The sequence below is a fragment of the Vulpes lagopus genome, chromosome 5 (assembly GCF_018345385.1).
Source record: "Vulpes lagopus strain Blue_001 chromosome 5, ASM1834538v1, whole genome shotgun sequence".
Lineage (NCBI taxonomy): Eukaryota > Metazoa > Chordata > Mammalia > Carnivora > Canidae > Vulpes > Vulpes lagopus.
Window position 1 is genome coordinate 46958171 of NC_054828.1, and position 20220 is coordinate 46978390.

Below are 20220 nucleotides of genomic sequence, written 5' to 3' on the forward strand. Positions count from 1 at the left end.
TTGGATACCTTTTATTTCTTTTTGTTGTCTGACTGCTGAGGCTAGGACTTCCAGTACTATGTTAAATAACAGTGGTGAGTGTGGACATCCCAGTCTTTTTTTTTTTTTTAAGATTTTATTTATTTATTCATGAGAGACACAGAGAGAGAGGCAGAGACATAGGCAGAGGGAGAAGCAGGCTCCATGTAGGGACTCGATCCCAGGACTCCAGGATCATACCCTGGGCCGAAGGCAGATGTTCAACCACTGAGCCACCAAGGTGCCCTGGGTCCATCTCTTTATTTAGGATTAATTTCTAGAAGTGGAAGCCCTGGGTCCAAACCCAGAATATTGTGAATTTTAATTGATATTGCTAACTTAAACTCTAAAGGTTATATTAATTTACAAGGCAAAAAAAATGCTATTTCTTTGGATACCTAACAATCCACATCTTTGCTAACATGATGGGCAAAATGTGTTTTAATTGGACTTATTCCTGACCTTAGAGATAGAGCTCTCACTTTTTCCCTATTGAGGATGATGTTAGCTGTGGGTCTTTCATGTGTGGCCTTTATGATGTTGAGGTATATTCCCTTTATCCCTACTTTGTTGAGAGATATTATCATGAATGATGCTATACTTTATCAAATGCTTTTTCTACATCTATTGAGAGGATCATATGGTTCTTATCCTTTCTTTTATTAATGTGATATATCAGGTTAATTGATTTGTAAATATTGAACCACCTCTGCAGCCAAAGAAAAAAAAATCCCACTTGATCCTAGTGAATTGTTCTTTTAAAATATTGTTGGGTTCGATTTGCTAGTACCTTGTTGAGAAGTTTTGCATCCGTGTTCATCAAGGATATTGGCCTATAGTTCTCCTTTTTAATGAGATTTTTGTCTGGTTTTGGAATCAAAGTAATTCTGGCCTTTAGAGTTGAATTTGGAAGTTTTTTTCCTATTTCTATTTTTTGGAAAAGTTTGAGAAGAACAGGAATTAACACTTTTTTAAGTGGTAGAATTCACCTGCAAAGCCATCTGGCTCTGGACTTTTGTTTCCTGGGAGACTTTTGATTATTAATTCAATTTATTTGCTGGTTATTGGTCTACTCAGGCTGTCTATTTGTTCCTGTTTTAGTTTTGGTAGTTTATATATTTTTAGGAATTGATTGATTTCTTCCAGGTTGTCCAATTTGTCGACATACAGTTTTCATAATATTCTCTTCTAATTGTGTTTCCTTGGTGTTGGTTGGTATATCTCCGCTCTCTTTGGGATTTTACTTACTTGGGTCCTTTCTCTCTTCTTTTTGATAAGTCTGGCTAGGTGCTTATCAGTTTTGTTAATTCTATCAAAGAACCAGTTCCTGGTTTCATTGATCTGTTCTACTTTTTTGTTGTTGTTCTTTTTATCATTTACTTATGCTCTTATCTTTATTAGTTCCCTTCTGGTGGCTTTAGGCATTATTTGCTGTTCCTTTACTAGCTCCGTTAGGTGTAAGGTTAGGTTGTATACTGCTTCTTGCTTCTTAAGGTAGGCCCTTATTGCTATGTACTTCCCTCTTATGGCTACTTTTGCCGCATCCCAAAGGTTTTGGACTGTTGTGATTTCTTTTTTTTGGGGGGGGGGATTTTTAAAAGATTTTTATTTATTTAAATAAATAAATAAAAGAGAGGACACAAGCAGGGGGAGCAGTGGCAGGCAGAGGGAGAGGGAGAAGCAGGTTCCCAGCTTAGCAGGAAGCCCGATGCAAGACTTGATCCTAGGACTCTGGGATCACGACCTGAGCTCAAGGCAGACACTTAACTATCTGAGCCACCCAAGCTCCCCTGAAGTGACTCTTTAACATCAAAATTGTTTTTAAGAACTTTTAAAGCCCCAGACTTTAATGCACTACATTGATGACAACTGGGAAGAGACTGGTTCACGCAGATTTGGGTATTAACTGTCCGATGGTAATAATTAAATGTTATTTTAGAAGAACTCATCTACTAGAATAACTTTATAAGTGGGCTACTTTTTTTTTAAATAAATTTTTATTGGTGTTCAATTTACCAACATACAGAAAAACACCCAGTGCTCATCCCGTCAAGTGTCCTGCCTCAGTGCCCGTCACCCATTCCCCTTAAACACCCGCCCTCCTCCCCTTCCACCACCCCTAGTTCGTTTCCCAGAGTTAGGAGTCTTTATGTTCTGTCTCCCTTCCTGATATTTCCCAACATTCCTTTTCCCTTCCTTTATATTCCCTTTCACTATTATTTATATTCCCCAAATGAAGGAGAACATACACTGTTTGTCCTTCTCCGATTGACTTATTTCACTCAGCATAATACCCTCCAGTTCCATCCACGTTGAAGCAAATGGTGGGTATTTGTCGTTTCTAATTGCTGAGTAATATTCCATTGTATACATAAACCACATCTTCTTTATCCATTCATCTTTCGATGGACACCGAGGCTCCTTTCACAGTTTGGCTATTGTGGCCATTGCTGCTAGAAACATCGGGGTGCAGGTGTCCCGACGTTTCATTGCATCTGAATCTTTGGGGTAAATCCGCAACAGTGCAATTGCCGGGTCGTAGGGCAGGTCTATTTTTAACTCTTTGAGGAACCTCCACACAGTTTTCCAGAGTGGCTGCACCAGTTCACATTCCCACCAACAGTGTAAGAGGGTTCCCTTTTCTCCTCATCCTCTCCAACATTTGTTGTTTCCTGCCTTGTTAATTTTCCCCATTCTCACTGGTGTGAGGTGGTATCTCATTGTGGTTTTGATTTGTATTTCCCTGATGGCAAGTGATGCAGAGCATTTTCTCATGTGCATCTTGGCCATGTCCATGTCTTCCTCTGTGAGATTTCTCTTCATGTCTTTTGCCCATTTCATGATTGGATTGTTTGTTTCTTTGGTGTTGAGTTTAATAAGTTCTTTATAGATCTTGGAAACTAGCCCTTTATCTGATACGTCATTTGCAAATATCTTCTCCCATTCTGTAGGTTGTCTTTTAGTTTTGTTGACTGTATCCTTTGCTGTGCAAAAGCTTCTTATCTTGATGAAATCCCAATAGTTCATTTTTGCTTTTGTTTCTTTTGCCTTTGTGGATGTATCTTGCAAGAAGTTACTGTGGCCGAGTTCAAAAAGGGTGTTGCCTGTGTTCTCTTCTATGATTTTGATGGACTCTTGTCTCACATTTAGATCTCTCATCCATTTTGAGTTTATCTTTGTGTATGGTGAAAGAGAGTGGTCCAGTTTCATTCTTCTGCACGTGGATGTCCAATTTTCCCAGCACCATTTATTGAAGAGACTGTCTTTCTTCCAATGGATAGTCTTTCCTCCTTTATCGAATATTAGATGACCATACATTTCAGGGTCCACTTCTGGGTTCTCTATTCTGTTCCATTGATCTATGTGTCTATTTTTGTGCCAGTACCACACTGTCTTGATGACCACAGCTTTGTAGCACAACCTGAAATCTGGCATTGTGATGCCCCCAGCTATGGTTTTCTTTTTTAAAATTCCCCTGGCTATTCGGGGTCTTTTCTGATTCCACACAAATTTTAAAATAATTTGTTCTAACTCTCTGAAGAAAGTCCATGGTATTTTGATAGGGATTGCATTAAACATGTAAATTGCCCTGGGTAACTTGACATTTTTACAATATTAATTCTGCCAACCATGGCATGGAATATTTTTCCATCTCTTTGTGTCTTCCTCAATTTCTTTCAGAAGTGTTCTATAGTTTTTAGGGTATAGATCTTTTACCTCTTTGGTTAGATTTATTCCTAGGTGTCTTCTCGTTTTTGGTGCAGTTGTAAATGGGGTCAATTCCTTGATCTCTCTTTCTCTTGCTTCATTATGGTATATAGAAATGCAAGGGATTTCTTCAGGTTGATTTTGTGTCCTGTGACTTTGCTGCATTTCTGATAATTTTTTTGGTGGAGTTTTTGGCTTTTCTATGTAAAATGTCATGTCATGGGATGCCTGGGTGGCTCAGTTGGTTAAGTGCTGCCTTCAGCTCAGCACTTGAGCTCAGCTTAGGGTCCTGGGACCAACCCCCAAATTGGGCTCCCTACTCAGCATGGAGTCTGCTTTTCTCTCTGCCTCTCTTCTTCTCATGCTCTCATGTCATGTTGTCTGCGAATAGTGAAAGACTGACTTCTTCCTTGCTGATTTGGATACCTTTTATTTCTTTTTGTTGTCTGACTGCTGAGGCTAGGACTTCCAGTACTATGTTAAATAACAGTGGTGAGTGTGGACATCCCAGTCTTTTTTTTTTTTTTTTTAATCTATTCTGATAACCTGTGCCATTTGGTTGTAGCATTTACTCCATTTACATTCAGAGTACATATGATATATATGTGTTTAGTGCCATTTTATTACTTGTTTTGTCAGCATTTCTGGAGATTTTCTCTGTTCCTTTCTAGATTTTGTTGCTTTCGTTCTTTCTTTCCAGTCAGAGAATCTCCTTAAATATTTCTTGTAGGGCTGGTTTAGTGGTCACAAACTGCTTTAAGTTTATTTGTCTAGGAAACTCTGATCTCTCCTCGTATTCTGAATGACACCCTTGATGGATAAATTATTCTTGGTTGCGTATTTTTTGCATTCAGAACATTGAACATTTCCATGCCACTCTCTTCTGGCCTGCCAACTTTGTATGGAGAGATCTGCTGCTAACCTTATTTGTCTTCCATTGTAGGTTAGAGTTTTCTTTCCTTCTTTTCAGCTTTGTTATTTTCCAAAATTTTATCTTCTGTATCACTTAATCATTCTTCTGTTTTTTTTTTTTTTTAATCTATTCTGATAACCTGTGCCATTTGGTTGTAGCATTTACTCCATTTACATTCAGAGTACATATGATATATATGTGTTTAGTGCCATTTTATTACTTGTTTTGTCAGCATTTCTGGAGATTTTCTCTGTTCCTTTCTAGATTTTGTTGCTTTCGTTCTTTCTTTCCAGTCAGAGAATCTCCTTAAATATTTCTTGTAGGGCTGGTTTAGTGGTCACAAACTGCTTTAAGTTTATTTTTGTTGATATAAGTATGGCTACCCTGGCTTTCTTTTGATCTCCATTAACATGATAAATATTTCTTTGTCACCTCACTTTCAGTCTGCATGTGTCTTTAGGTCTAAACGGAGTCTCTTGTAGGTAGCATATAATTGGGTCTTTTTTTTTTTTTTTAATCTATTCTGATAACCTGTGCCATTTGGTTGTAGCATTTACTCCATTTACATTCAGAGTACATACTGATATATATGTGTTTAGTGCCATTTTATTACTTGTTTTGTCAGCATTTCTGGAGATTTTCTCTGTTCCTTTCTAGATTTTGTTGCTTTCGTTCTTTCTTTCCAGTCAGAGAATCTCCTTAAATATTTCTTGTAGGGCTGGTTTAGTGGTCACAAACTGCTTTAAGTTTATTTGTCTAGGAAACTCTGATCTCTCCTCGTATTCTGAATGACACCCTTGATGGATAAATTATTCTTGGTTGCGTATTTTTTGCATTCAGAACATTGAACATTTCATGCCACTCTCTTCTGGCCTGCCAACTTTGTATGGAGAGATCTGCTGCTAACCTTATTTGTCTTCCATTGTAGGTTAGAGTTTTCTTTTCCTTTACTGCTTTCAGGATTCTTTCCTTATCTCTGTATTTTGCAAATTTTGCTACAATATGTCTTGGTGTTGGTCTGCTTTTGTTGATTTTGATAAGAGTTCTCTTTGCCTCCTGGATTTGGATATCTGTTTCCATCTCCAGGTTAGGGAGGTTTTGCTCAAATAAACCTTCTGTCCCCTTTTCCCTCTCTTCTTCTTCTGGGATTCCTATGGTATGAATGTTATTACACTTTACAGAGTCATTGATGCCATAAGTCTACATTCATGATGAAGTAGTTTTCTTTCCTTCTTTTCAGCTTTGTTATTTTCCAAAATTTTATCTTCTGTATCACTTAATCATTCTTCTGTTTTTTTTTCCATCTTTGTGGTCATTACATCCAGTCCATTTTGCATCTTGGTTATAGCATTTTTAATTATTATTTTGGCCTGACTAGATTTTAGGTCTTTTATCTCTGCACTAAGGGACTCTTGTGTTTTCTATGCTTTTCTGAAGCTCAGTTAGTATCCTTCTGATTGTTGTTTTAAATTCTGGTTGAGGCATATTATACACGTTTTGATTAGATCCCTGACCATTATCTCTTCTTGTTCTTTCTTTTTGGGGTGAATTCCTCCATCTTGGGATTTTGTGTAGGTCTCTGTCTTCTGTGTTATGAAAGCCTGTTATGTTTCCCACTCCTGAAAGTAATGGCTATATTAAGAGGTCCTATAATGTCCAGGTCCTGGAGCTTCAGGAAGTGTTTCTGGTGTATGCTGTGTGCATTCTGCTATTGTGTTTTGGTTACTTTTTACCTTAGGTTAGTTCTCTGCAGAGTTTCTCTTTGCCTGCAGTGGTTAGTATTTTCACTAGGTGTGTTTAGGTCTGTTTGTTAAAAGAGGCTAGATCCTATTTCTCCGAGCTAAAGCTCTGCAGCACTCTGTGGTGAGTAGACTGGATGTATAACAGGAGGTTTGTGCTGGTCTTTTGGGGGAGAGGCCCACTACTCTTCTGACTCTCAGGCACACTTGCCCTAGTTCAGAAGACTTGCAGAGTGCAGAGGGGTGGGGCTTGGTATAAGTGGCTCAAGTCTCCACTGTGGGGTGCTGTGCTGCTCTGAAGTCCCTCCATGCTGATGGCAGAGGAAGGGGAAGAATGGCATCAGTGGGCTCTCTGGTCCTCAGAGAGCAGAATGTATACCCACTGCTGCTCAGGAAACCCTCACAGAAGAGCAAACAATCTCCCCTCGTGAGGTGTCCCAGGCATTCCTCAGATCACTGCCTTCAACCTATCTGTGTCTGAGTTGTTTGCCCACCCAGTCATGCGGTGCTCCTGGGTTTTATCTCATGTACACTGTCTGTGTTTCAAAACTCCAAATTTTAGTGCCTTACAGACACACTGATCCTCGGAGGAGGGTCTGGCCAAGCTGTGGCTGGTGCTAGTTTGTCCCAGAAGAGCAGTCACACAAAGGTACAGGAGGCTTGGAGTTTATGGTAAGGTACAGCAAGAAGCCAAAGCCCAGGTTACTTGCCCTCAGCAGGTGTCTTGGCTCATATGCTAATGAACGGGGCAGCACAATATTGTCCACAGGCTCTACTGTCCCTAGAGAGGCAGTGCCACCTCTCCCAAATGCATTCCTAGAAGGAGAACTGCCACCCAGGGGATCCTCAGAGCACACTGTTCACTGTCTGCTCCTGAGCCTTTGCCCTCCTCCACAGGAGCATCTCTACACCCACCAGGCTCTACCTGGAGATGTTGCAGACTTCTAAAACTTTAGTCTCTGAGCTCTGCTACTTCTAAAAACTTGGAAAAATCAGCCACTCTCATTTTCCCTATCAGTGGTTTTAGGGAAGTGCTTTTCTTGTTCAATGCCCTGCACTCTATTCATTCTGTCCTCTCTCTCTGATCAGGGCTCCCTCTCTTCTGCAGCTCTCATGATTCCTTTCTCCCCCATATCACACCTCTGCATCTTTTAGTCTTCAAGTTGTGGCTTCTTTTCTCCCTCTAGTTAGGCAGTTTCTTCTCTCAGTTCCCAGATTGATTTCCTGGGTGTTTAGAATGATTTGATATGTATCTAGCTATGCTGGATGGACAAGGCAAATATAGGGTCCTCCACTACTCTGCCATCTTAACTCTTACTCTTTTATTCTTAAAGTACAGTTTTGCCAGGTAAAGTATTCTTGTTTGGCAATTTTTTTCAGTGTTTTTTTTTTTGTTTTGTTTTGTTTTTTTGATAGAGAGCATGAGAAGGGAGATGGCGGAGAAGGGCAGAGGGAGAAGTAGACTCTCCACTGAGCAGGGAGCCCGATGAGGGGCTTGGTCCCAGGGCCCTGGGATTATGATCTGAACTAAAGGCAGATGCTTAACCAACAGAGCCACCCAGAGGCCCTTTTCCTGTTTTAAAATAATTTTTATTTCTTTACTTTTATCTTTTAAGTTTTTGTTTTCATTTATTTTCTGAGTTTATTTTGTTCATGTATTGCTCTCCTGATTTTCTTTAGTTATCTGTGTGCTCTTTTTAGCTCATTGAGCTTTTCATTTTTAAAACTTATTTATTTATTTATTTATTTATTTATTTATTTATTTTCATTGAGCTTTTTATTTATTTATTTATAAATATATTTTTAGGGGGATCCCTGGGTGGCGCAGCGGTTTAGCGCCTGCCTTTGGCCCAGGGTGCGATCCTGGAGACCCGGGATCGAATCCCACGTCGGGCTCCCGGTGCATGGAGCCTGCTTCTCCCTCTGCCTATGTCTCTGCCTCTCTCTCTCTCTCTCTCTCTCTCTCTCTCTCTGTGTGACTATCATAAATAAATAAATAAATAATTTAAAAAAATAAATATATTTTTAAGGTTTTATTCATTTATTCATGAGAGACACAGAGAGAGAGAGAAAGAGAGAGAGAGAGAGAGAGAGGGAGGGGCACAGGCAGAGGGAGAAGCAGGCTCCATGCAAGGAGCCCAATGTGGGACTCGATCCCAGGACTCCAGGATCATGCCTTGGGCCAAAGGCAGGCGCCAAACCACTTAGCCACCCAGGGATCCCCTTCACTGAGCTTTTTAAGGATAATTTTTTTTAAATTCTCTGACAGGCAGTTCATGGAGCTCCATTTTTGGCACTGGTTACTGGAACTTCTTAGTTTCCTTTTGTGGTGTTATGTTTGCCTGATTATTTGTGACTTTATAGCCTTGCACTGATGTCTGTGCAACAAAAAGAGCAAGAACTTCTTCTATTCTTTACAGAGTGTTTTTGGGAGGTAAAGACCTACTCCTGAAGGTCACCAGGAAACAAGCCTGCCTCCAGGGGTACAGTTGAGCAGAACCAGGGCCAGATCACGGGGCTGCTTCCAGGTCTACAGTTAGGTCAGTGGTTGGCTGGTTTATTACTGGGGGCATCAGCAGGCATAGCTTGTGCTGGTTACCCAGGTGGGTAGGCTACTTCTGAGTCCATAGTTGGCAGGCCTGTTACTTGGGACACAGATTGGCATGTCTCCTCCCAGGTCCCGGGGTGGACAAGACCGACTCTGGGATCACATTTGAGCAGTTGGAGCTGGTTATGGGGTTGCTTCTATGTCTACAGTTGGATCAGCAGTCAGTGGGCTTGTTGCTAGGGTCACAGGGAGGTGTCATCCCTGCCTCAAGTCCATTGGGGGGCAGGGCTGGTACCAGGACAATGGATGGGTGGGGCTAGAACATGTACATGGGGGTAATAGAGCTGCTCCTGGGTCTGTAGTCAGGTCCTGGGGCAGGGGTATGCCTTCTCAAAGAGTCCTCTGTCTTGGGCTCTACTGTGGTGTTACAACTTCCTACCTGGATTTTGAAGCTCCCATTGTGGCACTTTTGTTTGTGGATGTTTGCCAAATTCATGTTTTTTTGGCAGGGGAATGAGGGCTGGAGACCTCTTGTTCTGCCGTCTTGTTTAGCCATCCCTTAGCTGCTGGCTTTGTTGAATGCTATTCACTTCACACTTCTTTTCAAATTCAAAGGAAAACAAAATAGGAAAATGCCATTTTCTTTCTCTACAGGAAATAATTTATATTTAAAATACTAATGCCAAAGCGTTGGTTTAAATTATTTATTTAACTGCTCATCCTTTATAGGAATCATTCCATTGAAATTTTGAGATTTTAGATGAGAAAAACTGAAGAGTTGAAATATAGTACTTTGGGTTGGAGTTGGGACTATATATTGTATAGGCTTTGTGACATACACTTGGTAGACCTCAGTTTATAAAACAATAGCAGTAAAGTAAGTGCTATATGCCTGGAACTATGCAATCCTTCTTAACAGTTCTTTTTTTCTCCTGTCCACTTCCCTCAGATGCTGAAGGAAGCATAGGTCTGGGCTCTGCAGAAAAAAAAAAAAAAACCCCACAAAACTTCATATAAAGTCTCATAATTCCACATGCCTCTCTTGTTCTTCATTATATCTTTTTTTTGTTCCAAATTTTGCATTTCAAAGTCTCAAAGAAGTAAGCAGCAGTGACACATTTTTCAGAGAGCAAGGTAAGAAAATAAATAGGCCAAGCTAAGATTCATCTTAGAGAAAAGTGAAAAGGGGACATAGTGAGAACATTCAAATATTAACCATTTTTGTTCCTTCACACACAGTCAACTATGTTTTATTTGTGCTTTTTCTGTAATTTCTCATATAGTTTCTTCTGCATGTTGATATTCTTATCTGTGAAGGCTACCTGCTCAGCTGAACATCTTGGCTGGAAGTGATTGCTCTCTTACCTCCTCATGCTTTTCTGGGGGTACCACTTACAGTCTAACTTACTATGTTCCTATCTTTCTTACTAAATTAGGCAAGAATCATGCCAATTTTCTATGGCCTACAAAGCCTGGCTTCTCAAAGTATAATCTCCAAGCCAGCAGCATACACATGATTGAGAGCTTGTTAGAAATTGGGCATCATGGGCTCTGCTACAGACCTATTCAATGAGAATCAACATTTTAGCAAGATCCCCAAATTTATTGTATGATCATTAAAATTGAGCCTTTGTTAAAATCAGTGGGCTTGGTATTTTACATTATATTATCCAAGAACCATCTAATAACACACTAACTAGCAGTGCCCAAGGACTTTTTTTTATTCATTTACTAGAAGCTCTTGACAGTTATAACATTGTTATTCTGTTATGCTTTAAATATTTTGGGTAATTTGGATACCATTACCTTCTTCATTGCAGGTCTTAGTCATCAAAGATTCAGCACGAGTGTCTTTTTCAAGTTCATTTCTTCCATCAAGTACTTGTCTGTTTTTTTTTAATTGAAAAAAGGGATTAAAAAGAAAGGATGGAGTTAATATTGAATACTTGCAAATTTCTGAAGTTTTAAAAAATGTAATAAAAACATTTCCTTGGAACCTTTCAACAATACAATCGATTAAATACCATAATGTTAAAAACACTGGAAATTGTTTTCAATTTTTCCCATCATCAAATAATTTATAGGACATTTTTGAACAATTAAATTCAAATTTAAGATACAAATAAAATGTTTTACATATATGATTTTCAAAAGAAGTAATAGGAACAAAATGAGTCTCTTAAACTGCTGGGATTTAGACTATTAATATGTATGGTAAAATATTTCCTATTAAATAAATTTTATTTTCCTAGTTTTAAAAGTAATCTATGACTGTAAAAAAATTTAAAAACTGCAGGAAAAAAACATTAACATAATTCAAATATCCAGAGTTCTCACCTGGATAATTAGCTCCTATACTTATTATTATGCATTTTTAAAAACAAAGCTGAGATAATATTGCCTTATAAATTTTATATAGCTCTCATACATTTTTTGTTAAATTTTTAATTTAAATTATTATACATTAAAATGAACTTTTTTTTAAAAAAGATTTTGTTTATTTACTCATGAGAGACACACACAGAGAAAGAAGCAGGCCGAGGGAGAAGCAGTCTCCATGTGGGGAGCCTGACGTGGGACTCGATCCAGGGACTCCAGGATCATGCCCTGGGCTGAAGGCAGCGCTAAACCGCTGAGCCACCCAGGCTTCCCTAAAATGAACTTTTAAAGGTATAGTTTCTAGGGGCATCTGGCTAGCTCAGTTGGAAGAGAATGTGACTCTTGATTTCAGGATTGTGAGTTTGAGCTTCACTTTGGGTATAGAGATGATGTAAAAATAAAAATCTTTAAAAAAATAGATATCTATTCTATGAATTTAACAGATGTATAGATATGTTACTGCTGGGGTGCCTGGGTGGCTCAGTTCGGTTAAGCAGTCTGCTTCTGATTTCAGCTCAGGGAATGATCTCAGGGTTCTGGGATAGAGCCCCCCCTAGTCAGGCTCTGTGCTCAGCAGGGAGTCCCCTTAAGGATTCTCTTTCCCCCTCTCCTCCTTCCCTCTCTAAAATAAACAAACATCTTTAAAAAAAGATTTCTGTTCTGCTACCACAATCAGAATAGAAAATAGTCTCAGCATGCCAAAAAAACTCTCTCACTTAACAGTCACACTTTCCCCTATTAGTAACCCCACTAGTTGTTCCTCCATAACTACAGTTTTGACTTCAGGACTGTCATGTAACTGTAATCCTAGGTAAAAACTTGTGACAGGATTCCGTCACTTAGTGTAATGTTCTTGATATTCATCTAAGATGTTACATTCAATAGTTTACTTTTTATTGCTGAGGAGTATTTCACTGTATAGATGTTATCAGTTTATTCATCTTTTGAAGGATATTTGTTTTTCCAGGTTTTGGTGACTATAAGTAAAATGACTCTAACCATTCATGTAGAGGTTTTTGTGTGATAGAAAGTTTAATTTCTCTAGTGTAAATATGCAAGAATATGATTGCTGGCTCATATGGTAAATATATGTTTAATTTTGTAGAAAGCTACTGAATTTTTCCCAGGATGGCTCTACCATTTGGTATTCTCATCAGCAAGGTATAGAGAGTTCTAGTTCCTGTGCATCCTAACTAGTGGTTGGTATTATAAGTATTTTTTTTGTTATTATAGACATTGTAATAGGTATGCAGAGGTAGTTCATCATGGTTTTGATTTTGCATTTCCCTCATGGCTAATGACATTGAATATTTTCTCACGTGCTTTTTTTTTAAAGATTTTTTAGGGGGATCCCTGGGTGGCTCAGTGGTTTAACTCCTGCCTTCGGCCCAGGGCATGATCCTGGAGTCCCAGGATCGAGTTCCACATCGAGCTCCCTGCACGGAGCCTGCTTCTCCCTCTGCCTGTGTTTCTGCCTCTCCCTCTCCCTCTCTCTCTCTGTCTCTCATGAATAAATAAATAAGCTCTTTAAAAAAATAACATTTTATTCATCCATCTGACAGAGACTATAAGCAGGTGGAATAGCAGGTAGAGAGAGAGGGAAGAAGCAGGATACTCTCCTCCCCACCCAGGTCATAACCCACGTCAAAGGCAGATCCTCAACCTACTGAGCTACCCAGGTGCCTATATATGTGCTTATTTGTCATTTGTATATCTTCTTATTAAAGTGTTCAAGTAAAATCTTTTTGCCCATTTTAATTGGGTTTTCTTGTTAATTTTTTCTTATTTTGAATTTTGAGAGTTCTTTATATATTCTGGATTCAAATCCTTAATCTGTTACGGGATTTGCAAATATTTTCTGCTAGCACATAGCTTGTCTTTACATGCTCTTAACAGTATCTTTGAAGAGCAAAAGTTGATGAAGCCTAGCTTATCAGTTTTTTTTCAAGATTGTGCTTTTAGTGTCAGATCTGAGAATTCTTAGTCTAATCCCAGATAATGAAGATTTATTCCTATACTTTCTTTTAAAAATTTTATAGTTTTGCATTTTATATTTAGGTGTAGAATCCATTTTAAGTTAATTATTGAATAAGGTGTGAGGTTTAGTTTGGGGCTCATTGCTTTTACACATAAGATGTCCAGTTGTTCCAGTACCATTCTTGAAGAGTACTCTTTCTCCATTGAATGGCTTTTGTACTTTTGTCAAAAATCAATGGGGCAGGCTCTCTGCTCCTCCCCGTTTGACAGACAGCCGCATCTTCTGGTGCGGTGCCAGCTGCGACCCCGAGACACGATGGTGAAGGTCGGAGTGAACGGATTTGGCCGTATTGGGCGCCTGGTCACCAGGGCTGCTTTTAACTCTGGCAAAGTGGATATTGTCGCCATCAATGACCCCTTCATTGATCTCAACTACATGGTGTACATGTTCCAGTATGATTCTACCCACAGCAAATTCCCCGGCACAGTCAAGGCTGAGAACGGGAAACTTGTCATCAACGGGAAGTCCATCTCCATCTTCCAGGAGCAAGATCCTGCCAACATCAAATGGGGTGATGCTGGTGCTGAGTATGTTGTGGAGTCCATTGGGGTCTTCACCACCATGGAGAAGGCTGGGGCTCACTTGAAGGGCGGGGCCAAGAGAGTCATCATCTCTGCTCCTTCTGCTGATGCCCCCATGTTTGTGATGAGCTTGAACCACGAGAAGTATGACAACACCCTCAAGATTGTCAGCAATGCCTCCTGCACCACCAACTGCTTGGCTCCTCTAGCCAAAGTCATCCATGACCACTTCGGCATCGTGGAGGGCCTCATGTCCACTGTCCATGCCATCACTGCCACCCAGAAGACCGTGGATGGCCCCTCTGGGAAGCTGTGGCGTGACGGCCGAGGGGCTGCCCAGAACATCATCCCTGCTTCCACTGGCGCCACCAAGGCTGTGGGCAAGGTCATCCCTGAGCTGAACAGGAAGCTCACTGGCATGGCCTTCTGTGTCCCCACCCCCAATGTGTCAGTTGTGGATCTGACCTGCCGCCTGGAGAAAGCTGCCAAATATGATGACATCAAGAAGGTAGTGAAGCAGGCATCGGAGGGCCCCCTCAAGGGCATCCTGGGCTACACTGAGGACCAGGTTGTCTCCTGTGACTTCAACAGTGACACCCACTCTTCCACCTTCGACGCCGGGGCTGGCATTGCCCTCAATTACCACTTTGTCAAGCTCATTTCCTGGTATGACAATGAATTTGGCTACAGCAACCGGGTGGTGGACCTCATGGTCCACATGGCCTCCAAGGAGTAAGAGCCTCCTGGACCACCAGCCCCAGCAAGAACAAGAGGAAGAGAGAGGCCCTCAGCTGCTGGGGAGTCCCTGACCCAACTTAATCCCCCAACACACTGAGAATCTCCTGACCTCCAATTTACATCCTAGACCCCGAGGAAGGGGAGGGGCTTGGGGAGCCCTACCTTGTCATGTACCATCAATAAAGTATACTGTACCCAGCCAAAAAAAAAAAAATCAATGGGGCATATATATACATAGATTTATTTCTGGATGGTCTATTCTATTTCATTAATCTATGTGTCCTTTTTATAATACTACACTTTCTTGATTAGTATAGTTGTAGAGTAGGGAATAACAAACCACAGTCCATGAGATTAATTAAGGTAATTTACAGAAACTTTATTTTTGTAGATAAAGTTTTATTGAAATACATCCACACCTATTTGCGTATTGTCAGTATTGCGTATTGTCAGTGGCTGCTTTTTGCTGTAATAGCTATCTATGACAGGGACTCTATGATTTTCAAAACCTAAAACATTTACTAAATGACCCTTCACAGAAAATGTTTGCTAACTCTTGCTTTAGAAAACGTCTTAATATCACGCATGATTTTTCCAACATTATTTCCCTTCTTCAAAATTGTGTTTGCTATTCTAGTTCCTATCCTTCTGTATAAATTTTGGAATCAGCTTCTCTATATCTATGCAAAATCATTCTGAGATGTTGATTAGAATTGTATTAAATGTTTAGATTAATCAGAAGACAACTGACACGCATACCATGTTGAGTCTTTTGGTCCATAACTATGGTGCCTGTCTCCATTTATTTTGGTCTTTGGTTACTTTAAGCAGTATTTAGAACTCCCTGAAGATAAAGACCAGGAACAGATGGCTTCGCAGGTAAATTCAACCAAACATTTATTTTTTTTTCTAAATTTTAATTAAAATTCCAGCTAGTTAAAATACAGTGGGATATTTATTTCAGGTGTAAAATTTAGTGATTCATCACTTACGTACAACATCCAGTGCTCATCACAACCCGTGCTCTCCTTAATGCCTGCCCATCACTTATTTTACCCATCCAGCCACCTACCTACATTCCAGTTTTCTATAGTTAAAAATCTGTTTCTTGGTTTGTTTTCTCCTCCCCCCGATGTTATTCCATTTTGTTTTAAAAATGCCACATATGAGTGAAATCATACAGTGTTTGTCTTCCTCTGACTGACTTTGCTTAGCATAATACACTCTTGGTCTATCCATGTCATTGCAAATGGCAGAATTTCATTCTTTTTGATGGCTAAGTAATATTTTATTGTATATATAAATCATCTTTTCTTTATTCATTCATCAGCCCATGGGCATTTGAGCTCTTTCCATAGTTTGGCTATTGTTGATAATGCTACTATAAACAGCAGGATAGATGTGTCCCTTTGTATCTGTATTTTTATATCCTTTGGGTAAATATGGAGCAGTGCAATTGCTAGGTCATAGGGTAGTTCCATTTTTTAACATTTTGAGGAACCTCTGTACTGTTTTACACAGTGGTTGCACCAGTGGATTGGATTCCTGCCAATAGTGTAAGAGAATTCCATTTCCTCTCCATTCTCACCAACACCTGTTGTTTCCTGTGTTGTTAATTTTAGCCATTCTGAGTGGTGTGAAGTGGTGTCACATTATAGTTTTGATTTGTATTTCCCTGGTGATGAGTGATGTTGAGCATATTTTGATGTGCTGGTTAAGCCATCTCTACGTCTTTAGAAAAATGTCTAGTCATGTCTTCTGCCCATTTCTTTACTGGATTATTTGTTTTTTGGATGTTGAGTTTGGTAAGTTCTTTACAGATTTTGGAAACTAACCAACTAATCAGATATGTCATTTGCAAAAATCTTCTTCATTCTGTAGGTTGCCTTTTAGTTTTGCTGATTGTTGCCTTCACTGTGCAGAAGTTTCTTATCTTGATGAAGGTCCCGGTTGTTCACTGCTTTTGTTTCCCTTGCCTCTAGAGACGTGTGTAGTAAGAAGGTGCTTCAGCTGAAGTCAAACAGATTGCTGCCAGGGTTCTCCTCTAGGATTTTAATGGTCTCCTGGCTCACACTTAGGTCTTTCATTCATTTTGAGTTTATTTTTTGTGTATGATGTAAGAAAGTGGTTCAGTTTCCTTCTTTTGCATGTAGCTGTCCACTTTTCCCAACACCATTTGTTGAAGAGACTTTTTCCCATTGTATATTCATTCCTCCTTTGTCAATTAATTGACCATATAATTGTGGATTTGTTTCTGGGTTTTAAAATTCGATTCCATTGATCTAGGCATCTGTTTTTTGCTAGCACCATACTGTCTTGATGACTACAGCTTTGTAATAGAGCCGGAAGTCCAGAATTGTGATGCCGCCAGCTTTGGTTTTCTTTTTCAAGATTGCTTTGGCTATTAGGGGTCTTCTGTGGTTCTATACAAATGTTAGGATGGTTTGTTCTAATTCTGTGAAAACTACTGGTGGTATTTTGATAGGGATAACATTAAATGTGTAGAGTATTTTGGGTAGTAAAGATATTTTAACAATATTTGTTCTTCCAATCCATGAACATGGAAAGTTTTCCCATTTCTTTGTGTCTTCTTCTATTTCTTTCATAAGTGTTCTCTAGTTTTCAGAGTACAGATCTTTCACCTCTTTTTTTCTCAAGATTTTATTTATTTATTTGAGAGATAGAGAACATGAGTGAGGGGCAGAGGGAGAGGAAGAAGCAGGCTCTCCGCTGAGCAGAGAGCCTGATGTGGGGTTTGAGCCCAGGATCCTGGGATCATGACCTGAGCGGAAGGCAGTCGTTTAATCGATTAAGCCACCCAGGCATCCCCACATCTTTGGTTAGGTTTATTCCTAGATATCTTCCCATTTTTGGTGCAATTATAAATGAGATTGATTCCTTGATTTCTCTTTCTGCTGCTTCATTATGCTGTATAGAAATGCAACTGATTTCTGTACATTGATTTTGTACCCTGTAAATTTATGGAATTCATATAACAGTTCTAGCAGTTTTGGGTGGAGTCTTTTGGGTTTTCTATATATATAGTATTGTGTCATCTACAAATAGGGGAAATTGACTTTTTCCTTCCTTATATGGATGCCCTTTATTTCTTTTGCTATCTGATTGCTTAGGCTAGGGCTTCAAGTAAATGTTAAGTAACAGTGGTGAGAGTGGACATCCCTGTCTTATTCCTGACCTTAGAGATAAAGCTGTTTTTCCCTATTGAAGATGATGTTAGCTGTGTACTTTTTGTATATGGCGTTTATTATGCTGAGGTATGCACCCTCTATCCCTGCTTTGTTGAGAGATTTTATCATGAATGGATGTTGTACTCTATCATACAGTTTTTCTGCGTCTCTTGAAATGATCATATGGTTCTTTTATTTATGTGGTGTAGCAGGTTGATTGATTTACAGATATTGAACCACCTCTACAACCCAGAAAAAAAATCCCACTTGATCCTGATGAATTATTCTTTTAAAGTATTGTTGGATTCAGTCTGCTAGTACCTTGTGGAGAAATTTTGCCTATAGTTCTCCTTTTGAATGGGGTCTTTGTCTGGTTTTGGAATGAAGGTAATGCTGGCCTTGTAAAATGAATTTGGAAGTTTTATTTCCATTTCTATTTTTTGGAATAGTTTCGAATAGTTTGAAACTTTTAAATGTTTTGTAGAATTCACCTGTGAAGCCATCTGGCTCTGGACTTTTGTTTGTTGGGACACTTTTGATAGTTTATATATTTCTACAAATTGGTTTCTCTCAGGTTGTCCAATTTGTTGACACATAGTTTTTCATAATATTTTCTTATAATTGTTTATATTACTGTGGTGTTGGTTGTTATATCTCTGCTCTCATTTGTGATTTTTCCTTACTTGGGTCCTTTCTCTTTTCTTTTTGATAAGTCTGGCTAGGGGCTTATCCGTTTTGTTAATTCAAAGAACCAGTTCCTGGTTTCATTGATCTACTTTTTTTTTGTTCTTTTTATTATCATTTATTTATGCTATGATCTTTATTAGTTCTCTTCTGCTGGCTTTAGACATTATTTGTTGTTCCTTTACTAGCTCTGTTAGGTGTGTGTAAGATTAGGTTGTATATTGGAGACTTTTCTTGCTTCTTGAGGTAGGCATGTATTGCTCTTTTGGCTACTTTTACTGCATCCCAAAGGTTTTGGACTGTCATGTTTTCATTTTCATTTGTTTCCATGTATTTTTAAAAATTTCTTCTTTGATTTCCTGGTTGACTCATTCATTGTTTAGCAGCATGTTGCTTAGTCTCCATGTATTTGTGGTCTTTCCAGATATTTTCTTGTGGTTGACTTCTGATTTCATATCATTGTGGCCAGAAAATATGCATGATATGATTTCAGTTTTTTTGTACTTTTTGAGGCCTGATTTGTGACCTACTATGTGATCTCTTCTGGATAATGCCCCATGTGCATTTCAAAAAAAATTTATATTCTGTACTTCAGGATGAAATGTTCTGAATATATCTGTTAAGTGTCTCTCGGTCAGTGTGTCATTCAAAGCTACTGTTTCCTTATTGATTTTCTGCTTAAATGATCTTTCCATTGATGTAAGTGGAGCGTTCAAGTCCCCTGTTATTACTGTAGTATTATTAATAAAATTGTTTCTTTATGTTTGTTAATGTTTTATGTATTTGGGTGCCCCCAGGTTGAGGGCAAAAATATTTATAATTATTAGATCTTCTTGTTGGGCACTATGATATAGTGCCCTTCTTCATCTCCTGTTGTAGTCTTCAGTTTAAAATCTAGTTTGTCTGATATAGGCATGGCTCCCTGGCTTTCTTTTGACTTCCATTAACATGATAAATATTTCTCTATCACCTCACTTTCAGTCTGCATGTGTCTTTAGGTCTAAACTGAGTCTCTTGTAGGTAGCGTATAATTGGGTCTTTTTTTTTTTTTAATCTATTCTGATAACCTGTGTCATTTGGTTGTAGCATTTAGTCCATTTACATTCAGAGTACATAGTGATACATATGTGTTTAGTGCCATTTTATTACTTGTTTTGTCAGTGTTTCTGGAGATTCTCTCTGTTCCTTTCTAGATTTTGTTGCTTTTGTTCTTTCTTTCCAGTCAGAGTCCCCTTTAATTTTCTTGGGGCTGGTTTAGTGGTCATGAATTCCTTTAGGTTTTGTTTGTCTGGGAAACTCTTTATCTCTCCTTGTACTCTGAATGACATCTTGCCAGATAAAGTATTCTTGGCTGTGTATTTTTTCCATTCAGCACATTGAATATATCCTGCCACTCCCTCTGGCTTGCCAGATTTCTGTGGAGGGATCTGTAGCCAGGCCTGTGGGTTTCCCTTGTAAGTTAGGGACTTCTTTTTTCTTGCTGCTTTTAGGTGTTTTTCTCTATCAGTATATTTTGAAATTTTAATTATAGCATGCCTTGGTATTGGCTTACATTTGTTGATTTAGATGGGAGTTCTCTGTGCCTTCTGGATTTGGATGTCTGTTCCTTCCCCAGGCTAGGGAAGTGTTCAGTTTTATTTCCTTGGATATATTTTCCATCTCTTTTTCTCTCTCTTCTTCTTTTGAGACTCTTAATACAATTGCTATTATATTTGGTAGAGTCAGTGAATTCCTCAAGTCTATTCT

The 20220-nt window shown here is 39.0% G+C and overlaps 2 protein-coding genes across 3 annotated transcripts in view; one reads left to right on the forward strand and one right to left on the reverse strand.

Annotated features, from left to right (window-relative positions):
* The window catches only part of LOC121490978 (WD repeat containing planar cell polarity effector), a 443477-nt gene that overhangs the window by 36425 nt on the left and 386832 nt on the right, over positions 1 to 20220 (reverse strand). Inside the window, exon 15 of the mRNA XM_041755267.1 lies at positions 10733 to 10812. Within this exon, the coding sequence (XP_041611201.1) occupies positions 10733 to 10812 (80 nt within the window). The remainder of the gene's footprint in view (positions 1 to 10732; positions 10813 to 20220) is intronic.
* LOC121490980 (glyceraldehyde-3-phosphate dehydrogenase-like) lies at positions 13572 to 14600 on the forward strand. 2 transcript variants are annotated; one of them, XM_041755270.1, is made up of 2 exons: positions 13573 to 13721; positions 13776 to 14600. In XM_041755270.1, the coding sequence occupies exons 1-2, from the start codon at positions 13599 to 13601 to the stop codon at positions 14598 to 14600; spliced, it is 948 nt and encodes a 315-aa protein (XP_041611204.1). In that variant the 5' UTR covers positions 13573 to 13598. The 2 variants fall into 2 exon arrangements, with proteins under 2 accessions (XP_041611203.1, XP_041611204.1); XM_041755269.1 differs by having other exon boundaries at positions 13572 to 14600.

What these genes read in the sequence shown, in the direction of transcription:
- LOC121490980 (XM_041755269.1), top strand. Translation starts at nt 13,599, where the DNA reads ATGGTGAAGGTCGGAGTGAACGGATTTGGCCGTATTGGGCGCCTGGTC.